This window comes from Manis javanica, chromosome 2 (assembly GCF_040802235.1).
Source record: "Manis javanica isolate MJ-LG chromosome 2, MJ_LKY, whole genome shotgun sequence".
Taxonomy (NCBI): Eukaryota; Metazoa; Chordata; class Mammalia; order Pholidota; family Manidae; genus Manis; species Manis javanica.
In genome coordinates, this window is record NC_133157.1 from 13,386,271 (window position 1) to 13,405,137 (window position 18,867).

Here is an 18,867-nt window from a genome sequence, read left to right on the forward strand (position 1 = left end):
GATACTGTGCTTTAATAATAATGATGAGAATATTAATAGTCCCCAACATACCACCATTTCAGTAGGTACTTGCCAAAACAGATAATTAGAAGGCATGATATAAAGAACAAGGTTTTTAGAATTAGAGACCAGGTTTGGGGTTTGGCTTACTATTTATAGCTATGTGACCTTAGCCAAGTTACTCTCCCTAAGCCTCAGTTTCTTCTGCTGCAAAATGGAGACAGTTTCTCTCTGCCTTGCAGAGTTATGAGAATTAAATGAGTTCATGCAGGTAAAGCACTTAGTTTAGAAGGAACTCAATAAACAGTGACTTATTATGCCTTATTCTTTTTAAAGAATAAAACCACACTCTCACCTAGACTAGACAGAAATTATAGTCATTTAATGATACCAGAATGAACATCTGAAAACTGAACTATCTTACCAAGACAAAGTGACTAGAAAAGATGGGGCTACCACAGGTATCAGAGGCCACTAGTCCAGTGGCCTTTTCACCTCATGATACTGCCCCCTGGCTCCAGCCCTGGCTCTGCCCTTTAGTGGCTGTGCCCACTTGGACAAGTTTTTTTCCCTTTCTGCTCCACCATTTCCTATCTCTAAATGGTAGAAAAGGACATGATTAATTCTAAAGTCCCATTCAGTGGTTTTTGAGAACATAGGGGGGCAGCTTAAATTCTTGCTCTTCTATTCATACTGACTCAGGCTTCATACTTTCTGTGGCTTGACTAGCTTGACAAAGTGAGTATCCAGCGAAGAGTGACTGAGGGTTTTGATACCAACCACATCCCACAAAAACATGGTCTCAATAAAAAAGCCTCAGAATGTGGGGGTGGTGGCATGGAGAGGGCTGTGCAACACAGAGAAGACAAGTAGTGATTCTACAGCATCTTACTACGCTGATGGACAGTGACTGTAATGGGGTGGGGGGGGACTTGGTGAAGGGAGAAGCCTAGTAAACATTATGTTCCTCATGTAATTGTAGATTAATGATAACAAAATAACAAAATAAAATAAAATAAAAAGCCCCAGAGATGTTTATCAAAGAGTAAGACATGGAGTGTCTTCAAATATTCAAGGGACTGGTGATTATTGACATTTTCTGCATGAGTTCAAATCTGTTGTACCAATAAGGGTACCAGTAACAGGAGTTACATTTTGGCTTAGATGTCAGGAAGTTTTCAGCTCTGAAATGAACAGGCTGCCTGGGGTCAGTCAACCACTGGTACTAGATGGTTCATGGAGGGGGGCACCAGGGAAGAAGTTGGGCCACACCCTTTAAGTCCACCCCTAAGACTTTGAATTTGTATTTGGCTAAGAGCAGTTGTATTATCATCTCAGCATCCACATTCAGACACCTGATTGTCCAGCAGTGCTGTTATGATGGAGCTCATGAAAATGTGGAGAGCTGTGAGAAGAGAGCTGCGAAGGTTACAGTTGGCCCAAATTGTTCCAAAGCTTTCCTTCAGTGTTGTAACCTGGCAGATCAACTGCGGAACGAGACTTCTCACACACCTGCAATCCTGGCAAGACTTGGAGGTATGCGAAAAAGCTCCTACTCCATGTGCAGTTCAGTAAAAGGGTTCCAGGCAGAGTTTGAGCTACCCTGGGAAGTATTTCTAAACTTTGTTTAATGTAGAAAAAAAGCATAAACTGCAATTCAGCTTGAAAAAACAGAGCGAGCAGTGGCAGTAATACTAGTTTGGGCACCACTAGTTGCAGCTTTACTACTAAGTCACTGTGTAATGGCTGCAGCTCATTATTTATTCTCTAAGAGCTAATTTGTAATATGAAAATATTTGACTAAATAATTCTGTGATGCTCATTTTGTGCATATATCATTGGCCACACATGATACTTAAAATCTCTCATAAAGAAAATAATATACTTTGAAGAATCAAAATATTATTCTTGATTCTGCCACAAAGTATAGCCAACAAGAAGTATTAGTATAAGGAACCACATAAATATATATAGAAAAGAATTTCCTTTAGTTCAGTTTCACATGGTTTGTGTGGAAAATATTGATTAGTACAATGTAGTAAAATTTTGTTTAATTTTACTATCTGCTTTTCAACCTATTTTCTTTGGTTTCACCTGAACTCTATTTAACTACACAACTGTGGAGATCGTGCGATTTAAGACAGAGAATAACTAAGAAAAATTATTGCAACTTTAGTTTGACTCTGTACTTTAAAAAGTGAATATTTTAATTTTTAAATTATATTTTTACATCTTATATTTAAAATTTTTTTCCAGTTTTACTGATATAATTGACATGTAACATTGTATAAGTTTAAGGTGTACAGCATAATAATTGAATTATGTATATGATGAAATGATCACCACAATGTTTAGTTAACATCTATCACCTCTCATAGTCACAAATTTGTTTCCTTATTAAATAACTTCTAAAAAAATACTTAATAACTTCTTTGTGCCTTTCCATTAACCTGTAAAAGTGTATAAACAAGTAAGCTCTGAAAAATACTTCAAAATATAAAACTTATCTTAAATCCTTAATAATAACAATATTGTGGGGAAATCCTCCTGAGCCTTATGAATGTATGTATTTTCATTGAAAAAACTTTTTTAAAGATTTAAAATATATATGAAGGCAGTATAGCCTATAAGCTTAAAAAAAGTCTAACAACAAAATTTAGAGGAAAAACAATAAAAAATTTAAGATTAAGCATTAAAAAACACGTCAGTTTTCTTATACTCCCTTGGCCCCATAGTGTTAACTATTGTCAACAGAATTCTACAAAAATGGGATCATGCTACATAAATGGGCTACATATACTTCTGCAATGTGCCTTTTTTAATGTTGGCAAAATATCACAAACTTATTTTCACATCAGGACAGAGGAAAAAGCTGCCTCATGCTTTGTAATGATCATCTAATATTTGAAAATATTGCTATGCCTTTATTTATTTAACCATTACACATTAATGGGTAGTTTCCTAGGGCTACTATAACAAATTACCACAAACCTGGTAACTTAAAATAACAGAAATTTGTTTTCTTATGGTTCTGGAGGTCAGAAGTTGAGATTCAAGTTGTCAGTAGGACCATACTCCCTCCAAAGTCTCTAGGAAGGGTACTTCCTTGCCCCTTTGAGCTTCTGTTGGCTCCTGGTGTTCCTTGGTTTATAGATAACATCACTCCAGTCTCTGCCTCTGTCTTCACATGGTAGTCTCCCCTGTGTTTCTGTGTCTTCTTTTCTCTCTCTTATAAGGACACCTTATCAGGACTTAGGGCTCACCCGAATCCAGGGTGATCTCATTTCTCAGTCCTGAATTCCATTTATGAAGACTCTATTCCCAAATAAGGTCACATTTTCAGATACCAGGGGCTAGGATTTTTTTTTATTGAAATATGGTTGATACACAATGTTATATTGGTTCTAGATATGTATCATAGTGATTTGACAATTATATACATTATTAAAAGCACACTATGGTAAGTGTAAATATCATCTGTCACCATACAAAGATATTAACAATACTATTGGCAGTATTTGCTATGCTGCACTTACAGCTCTGTGTCAAATTTAAGGTTTAAATCTCTTTATCCTCTTCACCTGTTTCACTTAACGCCCCCCATGATAACCAACAGGCCATTCTCTGTGTTTTTTAGTCTGTTTTGTTTCTTTGTTCATTCGTTTTGTTTTTCAGATCCCACCTATAAGTGAAATCATATGGCATTTGTCTTTCTCTGCCTTCATTTAGCATAATGCTCTCTAGGTCCATCCATGTTGTCTCAGAGGACAAGATTTCATTCTTTTTTATGGCTTAGTGATACTCCATTATACATATGTGTACCACATTTTTATCCATTCATCTATTGATGGATACTTAGGTTGCTTCCATATCTTGGTTATTGCAAATAATGCTGCAATATACAGGGGTGTATATAGCTTTTCAAATTATTGATTTTATTTTCCTTGGGTAAGAGGTAGGATTCGGAAATATCTTTTGGGGACCACTCTTCAACCAGCTATAATGGCTATATAATTTGTTCCCAGATTTTCAGTACTAGAAACAGTCCTGCAAAGAAAAGCATTGTTTTGCATCTCCGTGCATATGTGTAATATTTTTTCTATAAGATAGATGTCATTGTCATAGGTAGGATTGCTGAATCAAAGAGTAGGCTCATGTCTGAAAAGATGGTACCAATTCCCACTACCACCAACCTCCTATCCAAATGGGATATTATCCATCTATAATTTTTGCCAATCTGATGAGTCAAAAATGATATCTCATTTGATTTAACAAATTGATTTCATGTAAATTGACAATAATTGCATATGTTTATATGTGTTTGTTGGCCAGTGATATTCCTCCCATGAATTAACCTTTTATACTTTTGTCGATTTTTGCTTTGGCTGGTCTCCCTTTGGCTTATCATTTACAGGCATTGTTAAACATCATGGAGAGAAATCCTTGACTGTTATGTAAGTTGCAAATATATGTAACACACGTACATATATGTGAAAAACGCACATAAAAATATGATAAATATGTTGCAAGAATTTTCTCCCAATCCATTGGTCTTTTAACCTTTGTTTACAGTACCTGGAGTATTTAATATTTAGGTGTCAAATCTGCCTAGAGCTCCTGGTGTTGGTATCTTCAGTAGAAAAGCTTTCCTTACTCCAAGTTTACAAAAATATTTCCCTGTAGTTAATTTGTGTCCTCTTTTCTTCTTGGTCAGACTTGCCAGTTTTCTCCATTGTATTGGTCTTTTCAAAGAAACAACTTTTAATTTTGTTGATGACATCTGTAATTGTTTTCTGTTTTATTGCTTTATCCCTAAACAGTTCATTAATTTCTTCTACTTTAAGTTTGTTTTGTTATTTAACTTTTTAAGTTAATTACATTTGTTTTTAATATTTGAATTGTTAAGATATCTTGTATTTCTTACAGTTTTTGCTGTATATATTTTAAAACTATGGTTTTAAGTGCATAAAGATTTATGACTATCTCTTTTTGGTAGATTGTGACTTTATCCACATAAAATATTTCTCTTTATCCCATTGAAATGTTTTGAGTTCTCTATTTTATCAGACGTTATAATTTAACTACCAACTTACTTTTTGCCAGTATTTGGCTGATATATGGCTTTCTATTCCTTTCTTTTCAATTTTTCTATATCATTTGGTGGTTATGTATATCTTTTAAATCTAAATGAGTTTTTTTATTCATTACCTGTTTAGAGAATGTCTGAATTTTAATGGGATACATATTAAGCCCATTCATGTTTGTTGAGTTTGTACTTATTCCTGTTCTTTTATATAAACATTCAGTTTTCTACTGAATATGCTTTCTTATTATTTCTTTATATCCTTTCTTGCTTTTTGTTGATTTGTTTTGGTACATCCTTCTTCTTTATCCTTTTGTTAAAAATTTACACTAGTTTTTATTATAAAAATAATACTGCTTTGCAAGATATTGCTGTTGTTGATATCCTTCCATAAATATACTCTGCCTGGCCACATATTTACACATATCTACATCTGTATCTATATCTATATATATATTTTGTTTTATACTTATGAGATATTACCATTCTGTACCTTGCTTTTTGCATTTAATATATTTAAGACACCTTAAACCAAGGACTTTATTTTTGTATTTTGATACCACAAAAATTAAATGTTTGACCAAATTCCTCAAAATCTGTAATTAAAAGTTAACCACCCTACTTTAACAGGTATTGCATGTTATGTTTACTCTGTGTTTTATATTTCTAATTCAGAGGGACCAACCATGCATATCAGAGAATTTGTAAGCAGCATTTTTTTAGAAAACTGGTTATGGAACATATATCATGTTCCTAAAAGGTATTTAAGACTTTATCTTTCTTTTCCTTAGGAATTTTTAAAAATATTCAGATATGATAAATAAATGGTCTGTCACTCTTCCAAGGATTTCTTTGATAATTAAAGATAGCACTGACATCTTTGATTGGTTGTTGAGCTGTTTTTTCCCTCAGTAGTAGAATTAATGCAGAACTAATGATCTTTGTAGAAGAATGCCATTTTTCTGAGCATGTAATTGGGGTGGTATCTGGGCTTGGAATTTCTTTATAATTATTTCAGTCTTCCTAGACAACTGTTTTATGACAAATTCTCCAACAACGTATACTGTGCATGTAAGTATGTACTTCCAATGTTACTTATCTGTATAACAAAAGGAGACAATATTTTCCTCATATAACAAACATACACTGTTAAACATTGATTATCCATAAGCCTTGGGAAGTAATCAGATTTTATTAGTTGTCACGACCTACCTGATGTGCAACAGCCTCCTTTACTCTGACTCCAGCCTTGTCCACGTCTCCATTCCAATTATCCAGGCACAGCTGCCTGTGTGATTATGTTAAAATCCAAGTCTAAGCATGCCACTTCCCCACCTAAGGCCACTTCTCTGTGACCTATTAGGCAAAATCTATGTAGATTAAAGCATTCTCATCCAGGGGCTTAACAACAGCTCAAGCTCTTCTCCTGGCAGCCTTTGCCTCTATCCCCTATTGTGCCCTTTCTGCTCCAGCAATACTTGCTCTCCTCATACCTTTTCCTGGAACTCCTCCCTCATAACCCCCCACTCCTGACAAGCTGCATTCCACATATGATAACCCAGCTCAGACACTGGGTTATCCAAAAAGTGGCCCCCAAGAAGTCAAATACTATTTCTCTGGAATCTCACTGTAGTTTGTACATGCTTCTATTGAAGCACTTATTACTGTCTGTGATGATGTATTTGTACATATATCTCTCTCCTCTTCTAGAGTACATTCCTTGAAGACAGACCCTTTGTTATTTATCCCCATTCTTAGTCTTAGGACTGTGCTGTATACATGATAGGCACTTAGGAAATGTCCACTGAAAAGATTCTAATGGACTTTGGTATTCTGATATTCCTTTTGTTTCAACTATTTTTGTATATTCTACTTTTCTTAGGAGGGCTCACAATATAGTTTAATTTTTATCTGATAACTAATCACAGTCCTTTCAATTTATAAAAGTAGGGAAATGAAAACAAAACATGGGAGTATATGTTAAGTTGAACCATGCCTTGGTCTGTTTGGACTACTATAACAGAATACCACAGGCTAAGTGGCTTATAAACTACAGAAATTTATTTCTCTCAGTTCTGGAGGCTAAGAAGTCCAAGATCAAGATAGCAGCAGATTCAGTGTCTGGTGAAAGCCTGATTTCTGGTTCACAGATGGATGGTTTTTCACTGTGACCCCTCATGGCAGAAGGGACGAGGAAATTCCTGGGGACCTCTTTTATAAGGGCACTAGTCCCATTCATGAGGGCTCCACCTTAATGACCTAATCACCCCCCAAAGACTCCCACCACAAATACTGGGGATTAGATTTCGACATACCAATTTAGGGAAACACAAGCAGTCATTCCATGGCAAATCATATGTATCTGCCTATATCCGAATATTCTTTACCTATGCAACAGCAGTTTTCATATGGTTCAACCTAATAGATATATAAGTTATAAGTGTATAAAAGACCTCTGCTCTTTTCTTAACCTCACCTCTACCCATGGCCACTGATTCATCTTTGTCTTCTTGTGATTTGCTTCAAGAGCTATATGGGAAAATTACAAACAGTCTGATTAATAGGAGATGATGTTAGGTTGGTTCCAAGTCAATTAAGGCTCACCTGTGTTTGACAGCTCTGAAACATTTCATTTTCCAGGCATCAGCTGGAGTTGATGCTACCCGATTTTGTAACTACCTGGGAAATTGTAGGTGTTGGCATTTCAAATGAAGGTAGGCAGCTAATACTGAATTGAGAATAGTTTGTTCATTGTAATACGTTTATCATTTTATTAACAGTTCACGCAGAACTTTGATAACATATTTAGACTTTCATTATAACCTGGGTAAAAAAAGCAGTATCTATGTTTTTTAACATATTTTGCTTATTTAATGTTTTTATAAGCCATTGTTTTGTGAGCAACAATTTTAAGTTCCTTCTTTCCTAAAACCTTTTTGATTTGCTGGGAGTTTGAGGTAGGGGATAAAAACAGGGCTCATTACTAAGTTCTCCCCAGATTATGGGTAGCAGTGCAAATCAGACCCATTTGTAAATTATTTTTAAGGATATTTATTTGATTTTTCACAATTCAATATTTTCACCCACTAAATGGGTTCCATAATAATTAATAACCTTTTTGCTACATTAAAAAATAGGATTGGGACAGGCTGCTAAAAAATCTGTGCAACTTTTTAACCAGAGCATTAACAACAGGAACAAAAGAGCTCCATTCTGATAACCTTAGAAAGATATTAAATTCTAAGGAAAACCATTTCAGTAAACACAGTATCTTTTTTTAATTAAAGTATCATTGATATACAATCTTTATGAAGTTTTCACATGAACAACATTGACAATAAGCACAGTATCTTTAAAAGAAAAAATAAATAAAGGTAGCTTGATGGAAGGTGGTGTGAGGGAAGGCTGAGACAGCTGAGTTACTGAGACAACAAAATGCACAGACATCTGGGGAAGCTGATGGCCATACTGAGGTAAGGGGAGAATGTAAGGTGAGTAGGCATCATGTCTTAGTACTCTTACTTCCCATTTGTTGACTGTGCTCGACTGTGTAGTGTACTTTATGTTCAGCTGCTATTACACGGTGGCAAAAATAATAATATGAATCAATGAGATACATTGCTATCATCCCCTTATTTTATCAGTCTTTATGAACTAAGTTACAGTTCAGGTGTACACCTATAACAGAACAGACTGTACCTAAAAAAAGTTGTGAGTGTATAATTAACACTTTACCTTAGTGTCTTTAAGGAAATTATTTTAGAGCTAATGGAAGTTACTCCATGTTCTTTTTTTTTTTTTAGCTTATCCACTGTTGGGGGTAACATGAACACTGACTGGATATTTGATGACATTAAGAAAGTATCACTTTTTGAAGGGGAGGCTTTAAAAGGGAAGTTATTATCTTTGAGATATATACACTAAATTATTTATAGATAAAAATAATATGATGCTAGGATTTGCTTCAAAATAATCCAGAGAATGTAGGGAGAGATGGGCACAGAGGAAGAAAAACTGGCCATACATTGATAATCACTGAAACTGGGTAATTGATACCTGGGGGTTCATCATACCATTCTCTCTACTTTGTATATGGTTTGAATTTTTCTATAACAAAAAGTGAGTTTTTTTTAACTTTACAAATAATCATAATAAAGATTCCTTATTTATGGCCATTATTTGAATGTTCGAGATGAAGATATGTCCCCCAGATAGTCCCATGGCTCACTCTATCACATCTTTCAGGCCTTTCCAGGCCAGCCTCTCTTAAAAGAGGATTCATCCTTTATCATGTCCTGTCCCCCAGGACCCTACCTTGCTTGCTTTATACTATGTATCGATTCCTGATCATCAGATATTTATGTTTCCCTCATTAGAGGGAAGAGTTTGCCCATCTTGTTCACTACTGTATCTGCAATGGCTAGAGCAGTGACTGGCTCATGGGAGACTCCCAAAATAGCAATTGATTAGGGAAATAAACATAAGTAGAAACTTCAAGAAGAGAGAAATACAGAAAAGTAAACAATATCATTTTTTCTTTTCCTCAAAGTCAGGAAAAAACAAGAATTTTAGAGAAGATGAAGAACCCCTAATATGTTTCTGTGCATTGTCATCTCTTGCAGGTCTGTGTGTTGCTGAGGTGCTGTGGTTGCCGGTGCACAAAGACCATTCTGTGGTCATAATCAACAATGTTACAGGAATCAATTGAAAGGGGCAGTTTCCAACATCAAAATTCTAGGACCCTAAGTAAGTAGGTAATTGCATGGCCCTAGAATCAATGGCTGAGAAATCCGATGGTAAAAACCACTGCACACAATTTACTTCACTTTACTGCAGTGTGACTTGAGCACTTAGTGTCTAAGACACATTTGAATAGGAGCTTGGGTTAGGGAGAGGGGAGACTGACTGACTGCCATTGATGTGGTTGAGGGTAGGGAAATGGGGGGGTGGAATAAGGAGCAACTGCTTAATGGGTAAGGGATTTTATTTTAGAGCAATGAAAATATTTTGGAATTAGAGGAAGACTGGTTGCATAACATTGTGAATATATTAAATACCACTGAACTGTTCACTTTAAAATGGTTGTTTTAATGTTATGTGGGTTTCATCTCAATACAAAAAATATTAAGAGAAGGGTTCTTCTACTAGCTAATGTAGACGGTAGTAGTGGAAGGCCTCTTCTCTGTAAAAATAGGAAGACTGGCAGATAAAAACACCTACCCCCCCATTCTGCACATTTGAGATGGAGCTTGGAGAGTGGGTAGTATTTTCACAAGCAGGAGTAATGACTTGAATATTTTATGACAATAAAACAGCATAGATATGGAAAGGGAAAACCACAGGCAATTTTTATGGCCAGATTCTAGTCTGGAGGAAAACATTCTTTTTAACTTCTGAATAATTTTCAGAAGCAGACTAAAGGCCCTTCCCTAGTCCTATACTGAGTTGATAGCAGAGCTAAAATTAGAACTTTGGTCTTCTGACTTTCAGGCTTATGTTTTTGTATCACTAAAAAAAAAAAAATTGGTTCCAGATGCTCCAGACCAACAAGTTGATCTTAAACTAATTGTGCCAAGAGTTGTGGTGTATTAAAAATGAATATATAATACAGGAATCCAGGAATTAAAAGTCCCAACCCCAGTTTGGGATGCTAATATAGTTTGCACAAGTTTATCTTTCACAGCTCCACTTAGAGCCATTTTCTTGGAGAACCTTCCATGAGTCCCAGACACAACCTCTGTAGACTTGTTACTTTCCTTCCAATTATTTATCTCAAGTTTATCATTACACACTCGTAAGCATGCTCATTTAAGTAATGTCTGTCTCTCCCACTAATAGTCTTACATTTATTGAGGACTGACTCAAGGTCAGATTCTGTCCTAAACTTTTTACAAGAGTTAATTAATCTAACTCACTACAACCCAATAAAGTAGGTATTTTATTTTATGTATTTTATTTATATAAGGGGTATTATATTATCACCCTTGATAGATGGGAAAACTGAGGCACAAAATGATTAAGTAATTTGCCCAACATCAAGCAGCAAGTAGCAGAATCAGGACCCAAGCCCAGCAGACTGACTCTCAACCTCACACACTGAGGGTTCTGAAGAGTCTAGACTTGTCCCTGTGTTTGCTTCCTCAGCACTCGACAGAGTGCCTGCCAAGAGGGAGCACACACTGAATATCTGTCAAATAAATTCATTATCTGGTTTCTAGCTCAGGAATTGCTCATATTTGGCTATGTGGCCCTTGATCTCTCTGAATTAAACATTTATCCTAATGACCATGTTTAGAGTTGTGAAAACCCGTGGAAGCAAAACAACTTGAACAAGAATAAATTTTAAAATAAATATTAATGTAGAGAATGACATAGCAAGGTTAAGGTAAAAGTGCCTTTTCAATGGCATTATTTGCCCCGATAAGGCATGTTATTTGGTAACCATTCTCACTGGCTTAAGTAGCTTGCCAGAGACGATAGCTAGTTTTCTTTCAAACAGGGGATCGTACAGATCTAAAATTCTTCCTTAACTCTTTTGGAATGTGCTCAGTTTCATTTCTTTCAGGGTTCAGATTTCACAAGATTTATATGTATTATTTATGCCTACAGTTAAGGCCTCAAGTAGAATAAAACCACACTTAATTACCACTACTTTGTAATTTATTTCCATTTTAAAAATGGTAATGAGATCACTCAGTTTTGATTGGCTGCCCTAAGTATAAACCCAGTAAATAAATAATTACCCCAAAAAAGAACGGTTATGAAATGGATTAATCAAAAACAGTGAATTGTTCTTATTTACGGTTCCCAATGCTTCTATTAGAGGTAAGGGCCCTGGAGCAAGATCTGCCATACAGAGACCCAAATTTAGGCATTAAACCAAATTTTGGCACCACATTCCAAACCTTCACATTTTTACTCAGCTCCTGGGATTCCTTTGAAATACTGTAGCAACTGGAAGTTATGAATTCCTAGCCATTCTATATTAAAAGCAAGTAAAAAGATGGAGTCTTACAGAGCCAAGTTCATTGACAGCATTTATGCAACCCGCACTTATTAGCACTGACTCAGGTGCCAGGCACTGAGATGGGGATAAGAAGTTACTGCTAATGCAAAAAAAGATACAGAAAAGTTCTCAAACACAGACATAACCCTCTAACTTTGTTATCAACATATAAATTTCCTTTTTGCTACAACTGAGGATCATTTTATAGTAGCCACATCCACTTGACCAGCTCGGCCTGACACTGATTTCTACTAGCTGGCCTTTGGTACTACCCCTTGCGCTGAATATCTGCATGATGGTCTGCTCCTTCCTGGCCCCTGATGGCCTGAGAAAACGTCTCCCTGGTTGAGTACATGCTGGCAGAAAAACTCACTTTTTTTCCTAAAATCAAGGTCTTAAAACGAAATGTTTAAATATATTTCTTTATGAATTCTGCCTTCTATTAGAAAATGCTTTGTATTGCCAAAAATAATTTTTTTGGCATTTTTGCTAGAATTGAACATGTTTCTAAGCATTTGATCTGCAATATTCGTGAAAATTGAATGCAAAAGATGAAAATACTTTGTGGCAGCGAGTGCAAACTAACCCAGAATTCATTCTTTCTTTCCAACTTATTATAAAAATCTGAATTTTATGGCTTAGTATGTGGTCTATTCTAGAAAATGTTCCATGTGCACTTGAGAAGAATGTGTATCCTGCTGCTTTTGGGTGTAGAGTTCTGTAGATGTCTGTTAGGTCCATCTGTTCTGGTGTGCTGTTCAGTGCCTCTGTGTCCTTATTTTCTGTCTGGTGGATCTGTCCTTTTGGTGAGTGGTATGTTGAAGTCTCCTAAAATGAATGCATTACATTCTGTTTCCTCCTTTAGTTCTGTTAGTATTTGTTTCACATATGCTGGTGCTCCTGTGTTGGGTGCATATGTATTTATAATGGTTATATCCTCTTGTTGGACTGAGCCCTTTATCATTATGTAATGTCCTTCTTTATCTCTTGTTACTTTTTTTGTTTTGAAGTCTATTTTGTCTGATGCAAGTACTGCAACACCTGCTTTTTTCTCCCTATTGTTTGCATGAAATATCTTTTTCCATCCCTTCACTTTTAGTCTGTATATGTCTTTGGGTTTGAGGTGAGTCTCTTGTAAGCAGCATATAGATGGGTCTTGCTTTTTTATCCATTCTATTACTCTGTGTCTTTTGATTAGTGCATTCAGTCCATTTACATTTAGGGTGATTATTGAAAGATATGTGCTTATTGCCATTGCAGGCTTTAGATTCGTGGTTACCAAAGGTTCAAGGGTAGCTTCTTTACTATCTAACCATCTAACTTAACTCGCTTATTAAGCTATTATAAACACAGTGTGATGATTCTTTATTTCTCTCCCTTCTTATTCCTCCTCCTCCATTCTTTATATGTTAGGTGTTTTATTCTGTACTCTTTTGTGTTTCCTTTGACTGCTTTTGTGAATAGTTGATTTTATTTTTTGCCTTTAATTAGTATTTGGTTGGTCTGCTTTCTTTCGTGTGATTTTATTTTCTCTGATGACATCTATTTAGCCTTAGGAGTGCTTCCATCTAGAGCAGTCCCTTTAAAATATCCTGTAGAGGTGGTTTGTGGGAGGCAAATTCCCTTAACTTTTGCTTGTCTGGGAATTTTTTAATCCCTCCTTCATATTTAAATGATAATCGTGCTGGACACAGTATTCTTGGTTCAAGGCCCTTCTGTTTCATTGCATTAAATATATCATGCCATTCTCTTCTGGCCTGTAAGGTTTATGTTAAGAAGTCTGATGATAGCCTGATGGGTTTTCCTTTGTAGGTGATCTTTTTTCTCTCGCTGGCTGCCTTTAATACTCTGTCCTTGTCTTTGATCTTTGCCATTTTAATTATTACATGTCTTGGTGTTGTCCTCCTTGGGTCCCTTGTGTTGGGAGATCTGTGGGCTTCCATGGTCTGAGAGACTATTTCCTCCCCCAGTTTGGGGAAGTTTTCAGCAATTATTTCTTCAAAGACACTTTCTATCCCTTTTTCTCTATCTTCTTCCTCTGGTACCCCTATAATGTGAATATTGTTCCATTTGGATTGGTCATGCAGTTCTCTCAATATTCTTTCATTCCTGGAGATCCTTTTATCTCTCTCTGCCTCAGCTTCTCTGTATTCCTGTTGTCTGATTTCTATTCCATTAACAGCCTCTTGTACCTCATCCAGTCTGCTCTTAAGTCCTTCCAGAGATTGTTTCATTTCTGTTATCTCCCTCCTGACTTCATCCCTTAGCTCTTGCATATTTCTTTGCAGGTCCATCAGCATGGCTATGACCTTTATTTTGAATTCTTTTTCAGGAAGATTGGTTAGATCTATCTACCTAGGCCCTCTCTCAGGGCTTGTCTGGGTGATTCTCGACTGGACCAGATTCTTCTGCCTGTTCATGATGATTGATGTAGTCATAGGCAGGTGGCGTGTGTGTCAGCTGGGAGAACAAAGTCCCTTCCTGCTTGCTGGTCACTTTGCCCTTCTCCGCTGCCTGTGTCGGTTACTTGCACACCAGGAGCAGCCTCTGGGTTAATCCCCTGAGCTGCCATGGGCAGGGCAGACCTCAGGGTAATCCAGAGCCCTACGGGGAGTGGCAGGCATGCCAGGTGTGCTCTCCTTTGAGAACGGCGCCCCTTCAAGCCTTGCCCTGGCTTCCTCTGCACCAGGCAGCTGCGCACCGGTGGCAGCCTCTGGGTCTGGCCTGGGTAGCTGCACACTGGGAGGAGACTCTGGGCAGTTGCTGTGGGCAGGGTCACTCTCCAGCTGCTCCACCACTGTGGCAGGGGAGCGCCAGCCCGGGGGTACTAATGGCAGGCTGCTTATCGCTGTGAGGAGCTTCAGAGCTGCATTGCCACCCAGGGGGTTGGGGCGCCTGAAGTTCCTCAAGATTCCCAGCCTGCTGGGCTGGGTGTGCTGGGACGATTCTGTCCAGCTGTTAAGCCTCTATCCCTTTAAGACTTTCAAAAGCACTTGCTTTTCTTTTGTCCCAGGGGAACCAGCTGTGGGGACCTGCTTGCAGATTTTACCTCTCCATATCTCTAATATCCAGTACACCATGCAATGTGTCTCTGTGTTCTTGGTGCAGATTACCAGGGCTGGTTATTTAGCAGCCCTGTGCTTCCACTCCCTCCCCACCCTGATTCTTTTCCTCCCACCAGAGAGAGCTAGGGTGGGGGGAGTGCTCACATCCCGCCAGGTCGCAGCTTTGTATCTTACCCCCTTTGTGAGATGCTGAGTTCTCGCAGATGTAGATGTAGCCTGGCTGTTGTACTGTATCTTCTGGTCTGTCTGTTAGGCATAGTTGTATTTGTTATATTTTCAAAAATATATATGGTTTTTGGAGGAGATTTCCATTGCCCTACTCACGCCACCATCTTGGCTCCTCTCATCTCCAAAATCTGAATTTTAGCTGGCCACATTTTTGCCCAGTTTCCCTTGAAGTGGGTACAGCCAAGCCCCAAGTCTCCTGAGGAGATATAAATTTTATGGGACTTTGAGGAAGGCTGCTCAAAGAGAGTTGATTCAACAGGAAGAGGTCACTTTTGTGCCTTCTTTTTGCAGCCCTAACTCAGAAACAAAGGTTGGAGCTCCAGCAGCCATTCTGGACCATGAGGTAACACTGAAGATGCAAGTTAGATGCAAGCATGGTGGAACAAAAATATAATGGCCCCTACCTTTGAAGACATGTGGAGCTGCCTTTGCATCCTTGAACTTCTTTTATGTGAGAAAGAAATAAACATTTATCTCATTTAAGCAAGTTATTTTAGTTGTCTTTTATATACAGCAGAACCAAATTCTAATTAATATGAACTCATTTGCCTTCCCTGGCCCTGCCTAGTTCCCTCATCATAATACTTATCACAGTTTGGTTTAATTGCTTGTCTGACAGTCTGTCTTCAACACTAGACCCCAGGCTCCTTGAGATTTCTGTCTAGTTCCTCATTGCTGTCCCAGCTCCTATCTTAGTATCTGGCACATTTTAGATGCTCAATAAGTATTTGTTGAATGAATAACTGTGGGAGTACCTAAATCGCAGTTCTTTCTCCTCTTTTCCCCTTTCCTCTCTTTTATATAACATCCCATCAAACTTCTGCATCTGATGAAGCTATCCTTCATCTCTCTTCATCCCCAATGACACTCTACCATCTCTCCATCCCATCCCAGCACCTCATCCCCCACCATTCCCATCCTTTTCCACCACATCCTTCATTCCCAAGCCAGGGATGCCCAGGGTGCACTCTGGCGACTTCACAAGGATCCAGGACCTGACTCCTAAAAGGGAGGGCTAGGATGTGAATTTGGGCCTTCTCCCCAGGGCACTTGTACCTAGATGCCCCATGGCCTACAGGGCTGTGGTTCTGGGGGCATGAGGGGACTCTGAGAAGCAAATCCAAGCCAAAATGATAGCCTTACAGCTCTTAAGGTGCCCCTTAGCCATGGCCTGGGCAAGGGTTGGTGAAAGGGGCTCCCTGTCACACAGCAGAATTCACCCTCCACCCTTGCCCAAATCCCTGTGGTCTTCACCCCAGGATCCATCCCCAGGACCTGGCACAATAGCTGCTCAGAGAGAAAACCTTCCCAGGCAAGTGAAGAGGCTGCCAGAGGTGTCCACAAAGAGCTGTTTTGTTCACTCCCCTGAGAAAAAGTCTTTAAGAACGCCCCTCACCCCAGCCAGATTGTACCCATCATCCCCAAGTTTCAATTTTCCTAAGGGAAAAACACGAGCTCCCAGAAGTGAATCTGTGCACCGTAGAGGCAGGATGTTATTAAGACACCAAGGACATGTGAAATGGGGCTTGGCATCCATTTCTCCTTTCTCATATATAGACCCTAATTCTAATTTTTTGAACTTCTGCCTCCTCCCTGGTCTGGTAAATTTAACATCCTGGTCTATTTCTTTCTGTCTTTTCAGATTAAAAAAAAATTGTAGTAAAAACCATATAATAATATTTATCATTTTAAGCATTCGAAAGTGCAACTCAGTGGCATTACATACACTCACAATGTTGTGTAACCATTAACGTCATTTACACCCAAAACTTTTTCATTATCTGCAACAAAAACTCTGTACCTATTAAACAATGACTCTCCCTCCCGGTTTGTTTCTTAACAGGGGCCTGCCTCCATCCTGTCCATAGGCCTCAGCCTTGTAGCTAGGTCCTACCTATTTGCCAGTGTGACCTCCTTGATGCGACCTCCTGCCTGGACTCCTGAGGAATGCTTCCCAAGATGACCTGCCTGTTGTTACATCACTTTGTTAGACCCCTGATACTGGCTGCCTCTCTGGCCTTGTCCCTTTTTTTAAAGTACCCTATAGAGGCTGACTGCCAAAATGAACACTCCATAAGCACCTAGAGGTGCTCCCTCCTTCCTTCCCTCCCTCCTTCCCTCCTTCCCTCCCTCCTTCCTTCCTTCCTCCCCTCCCTACTTCCTTTCCTCCCTCCTTTCCTTCCTTCCTCCCTCCCTCCCTCCTTCCCTCCCTCCTTCCTTCCTTCCTCCTCCCCTCCCCCCTCCCTCCCTCCTTTCCTTCCTTCCTCCCTCCCTCCCTCCTTTCCTTCCCCTTCCTCCCTCCCTCCCTCCTTTCCTCCCTCCTTCCTTTTCCTTCCTTCCTTCCTTCCTTCCTTCCTTCCCTCCCTCCCTCCTTCCCTCCTTTCCTTCCTTCCTTCCTTCCTTCCTTCCTTCCCTCCCTCCCTCCCTCCCTCTTTTCCTTCCTTCCTTCCTTCCTTCCTTCCCTCCCTCCCTCCCTCCTTTCCTTCCTTCCTTCCTTCCTTCCTCCCTTCCTTCCTTCCTCCCACCCTCCCTCCCTCCCTTCCTTCCAGTCCTTTCTGATCATCAATTTTTTTGTCTGTGAAATGGTGATAATGTCAAATCATGCCAACCAACATCAAGTGGCCTCTGCTGCTGGGCAATCATTTCTTTTTTCTACCCACCTCCATGGAGATATCCATGAGGCATTCAATGATGGCTAAATGGAGGGAAAGAACATTATATAGTGTTGGTGGGGGCAGACTGACCTTTGAGAGATTTGGGAGTGATTTGGGGGTAACAAATCCATTGAGAGGTTTTGTGATATTTGGCTTTTTTTTTCTAATAACAGAGACTTTTGAATGTTTGCAGGCAGACAGAAAGAGTTGATAAAGCAGGAACAATAAGATACCAGAATGAATAATCAGAAGGACTCCTAATGTGTTTTTATGATTTTCAGGGCTCGGATATCACATTTCAGCATCTCTGAGAAGAAGGCAAGGCAGGCATTGTCATCTCCAGGAACTGAAAAAGCTAAAAGAGACATAAAATGGGAAGCCAGAGTCTACATTAGAAAAGCATCCCTGGTTGGCACTGGCCGTCAGCCCTGAATTATTGCCGCTTGCTGTGGGACACTATTAAGTTTTTACCAGCAGGTGGCGCTTTCACATAGGCCTCTGAGCCTGATGTTCTTTAAGAACTTAAAGGACACTTGGAAATTAAAGTATTAATGACCTGAGCAAGTGCCCCTTAGTGGTGGTGATGAATGCAAAGAGCTTTCACGAGAGTTGCATCTTTAGATAAATAGCTATTTTAGTGTATAAACTATTGTTATGCTATAAATTACCCACAAACTTAATGGCTTAAATAACACATTAATTATCTTGAGTTTTATGAGCAGGAATTCAGGAATGGCTTAGCTGGGTAATTTTGGCTTAGGTGTTCTCATGAGTGTTCAGGCAAGATGTTAGCTGGGGCTGCATGCACCTAAAGGTGTGACTGGGCTGGAG

The 18,867-nt window shown here is 38.7% G+C and overlaps 1 protein-coding gene across 1 annotated transcript in view; it reads left to right on the forward strand.

Annotated features, from left to right (window-relative positions):
- Nucleotides 1–15,869, forward strand: part of LOC108391143 (complement C5-like) — a 55,833-nt gene extending 39,964 nt beyond the window's left edge. Inside the window, exons 19-23 of the mRNA XM_073218041.1 lie at nt 1,339–1,536; nt 5,759–5,843; nt 7,724–7,797; nt 9,706–9,829; nt 15,674–15,869. Of these exons, the coding sequence (XP_073074142.1) occupies nt 1,339–1,536; nt 5,759–5,843; nt 7,724–7,797; nt 9,706–9,791 (443 nt within the window). The 3' untranslated portion in view covers nt 9,792–9,829; nt 15,674–15,869. The remainder of the gene's footprint in view (nt 1–1,338; nt 1,537–5,758; nt 5,844–7,723; nt 7,798–9,705; nt 9,830–15,673) is intronic.
- The last annotated feature ends 2,998 nt before the right edge of the window (nt 15,870–18,867 follow it).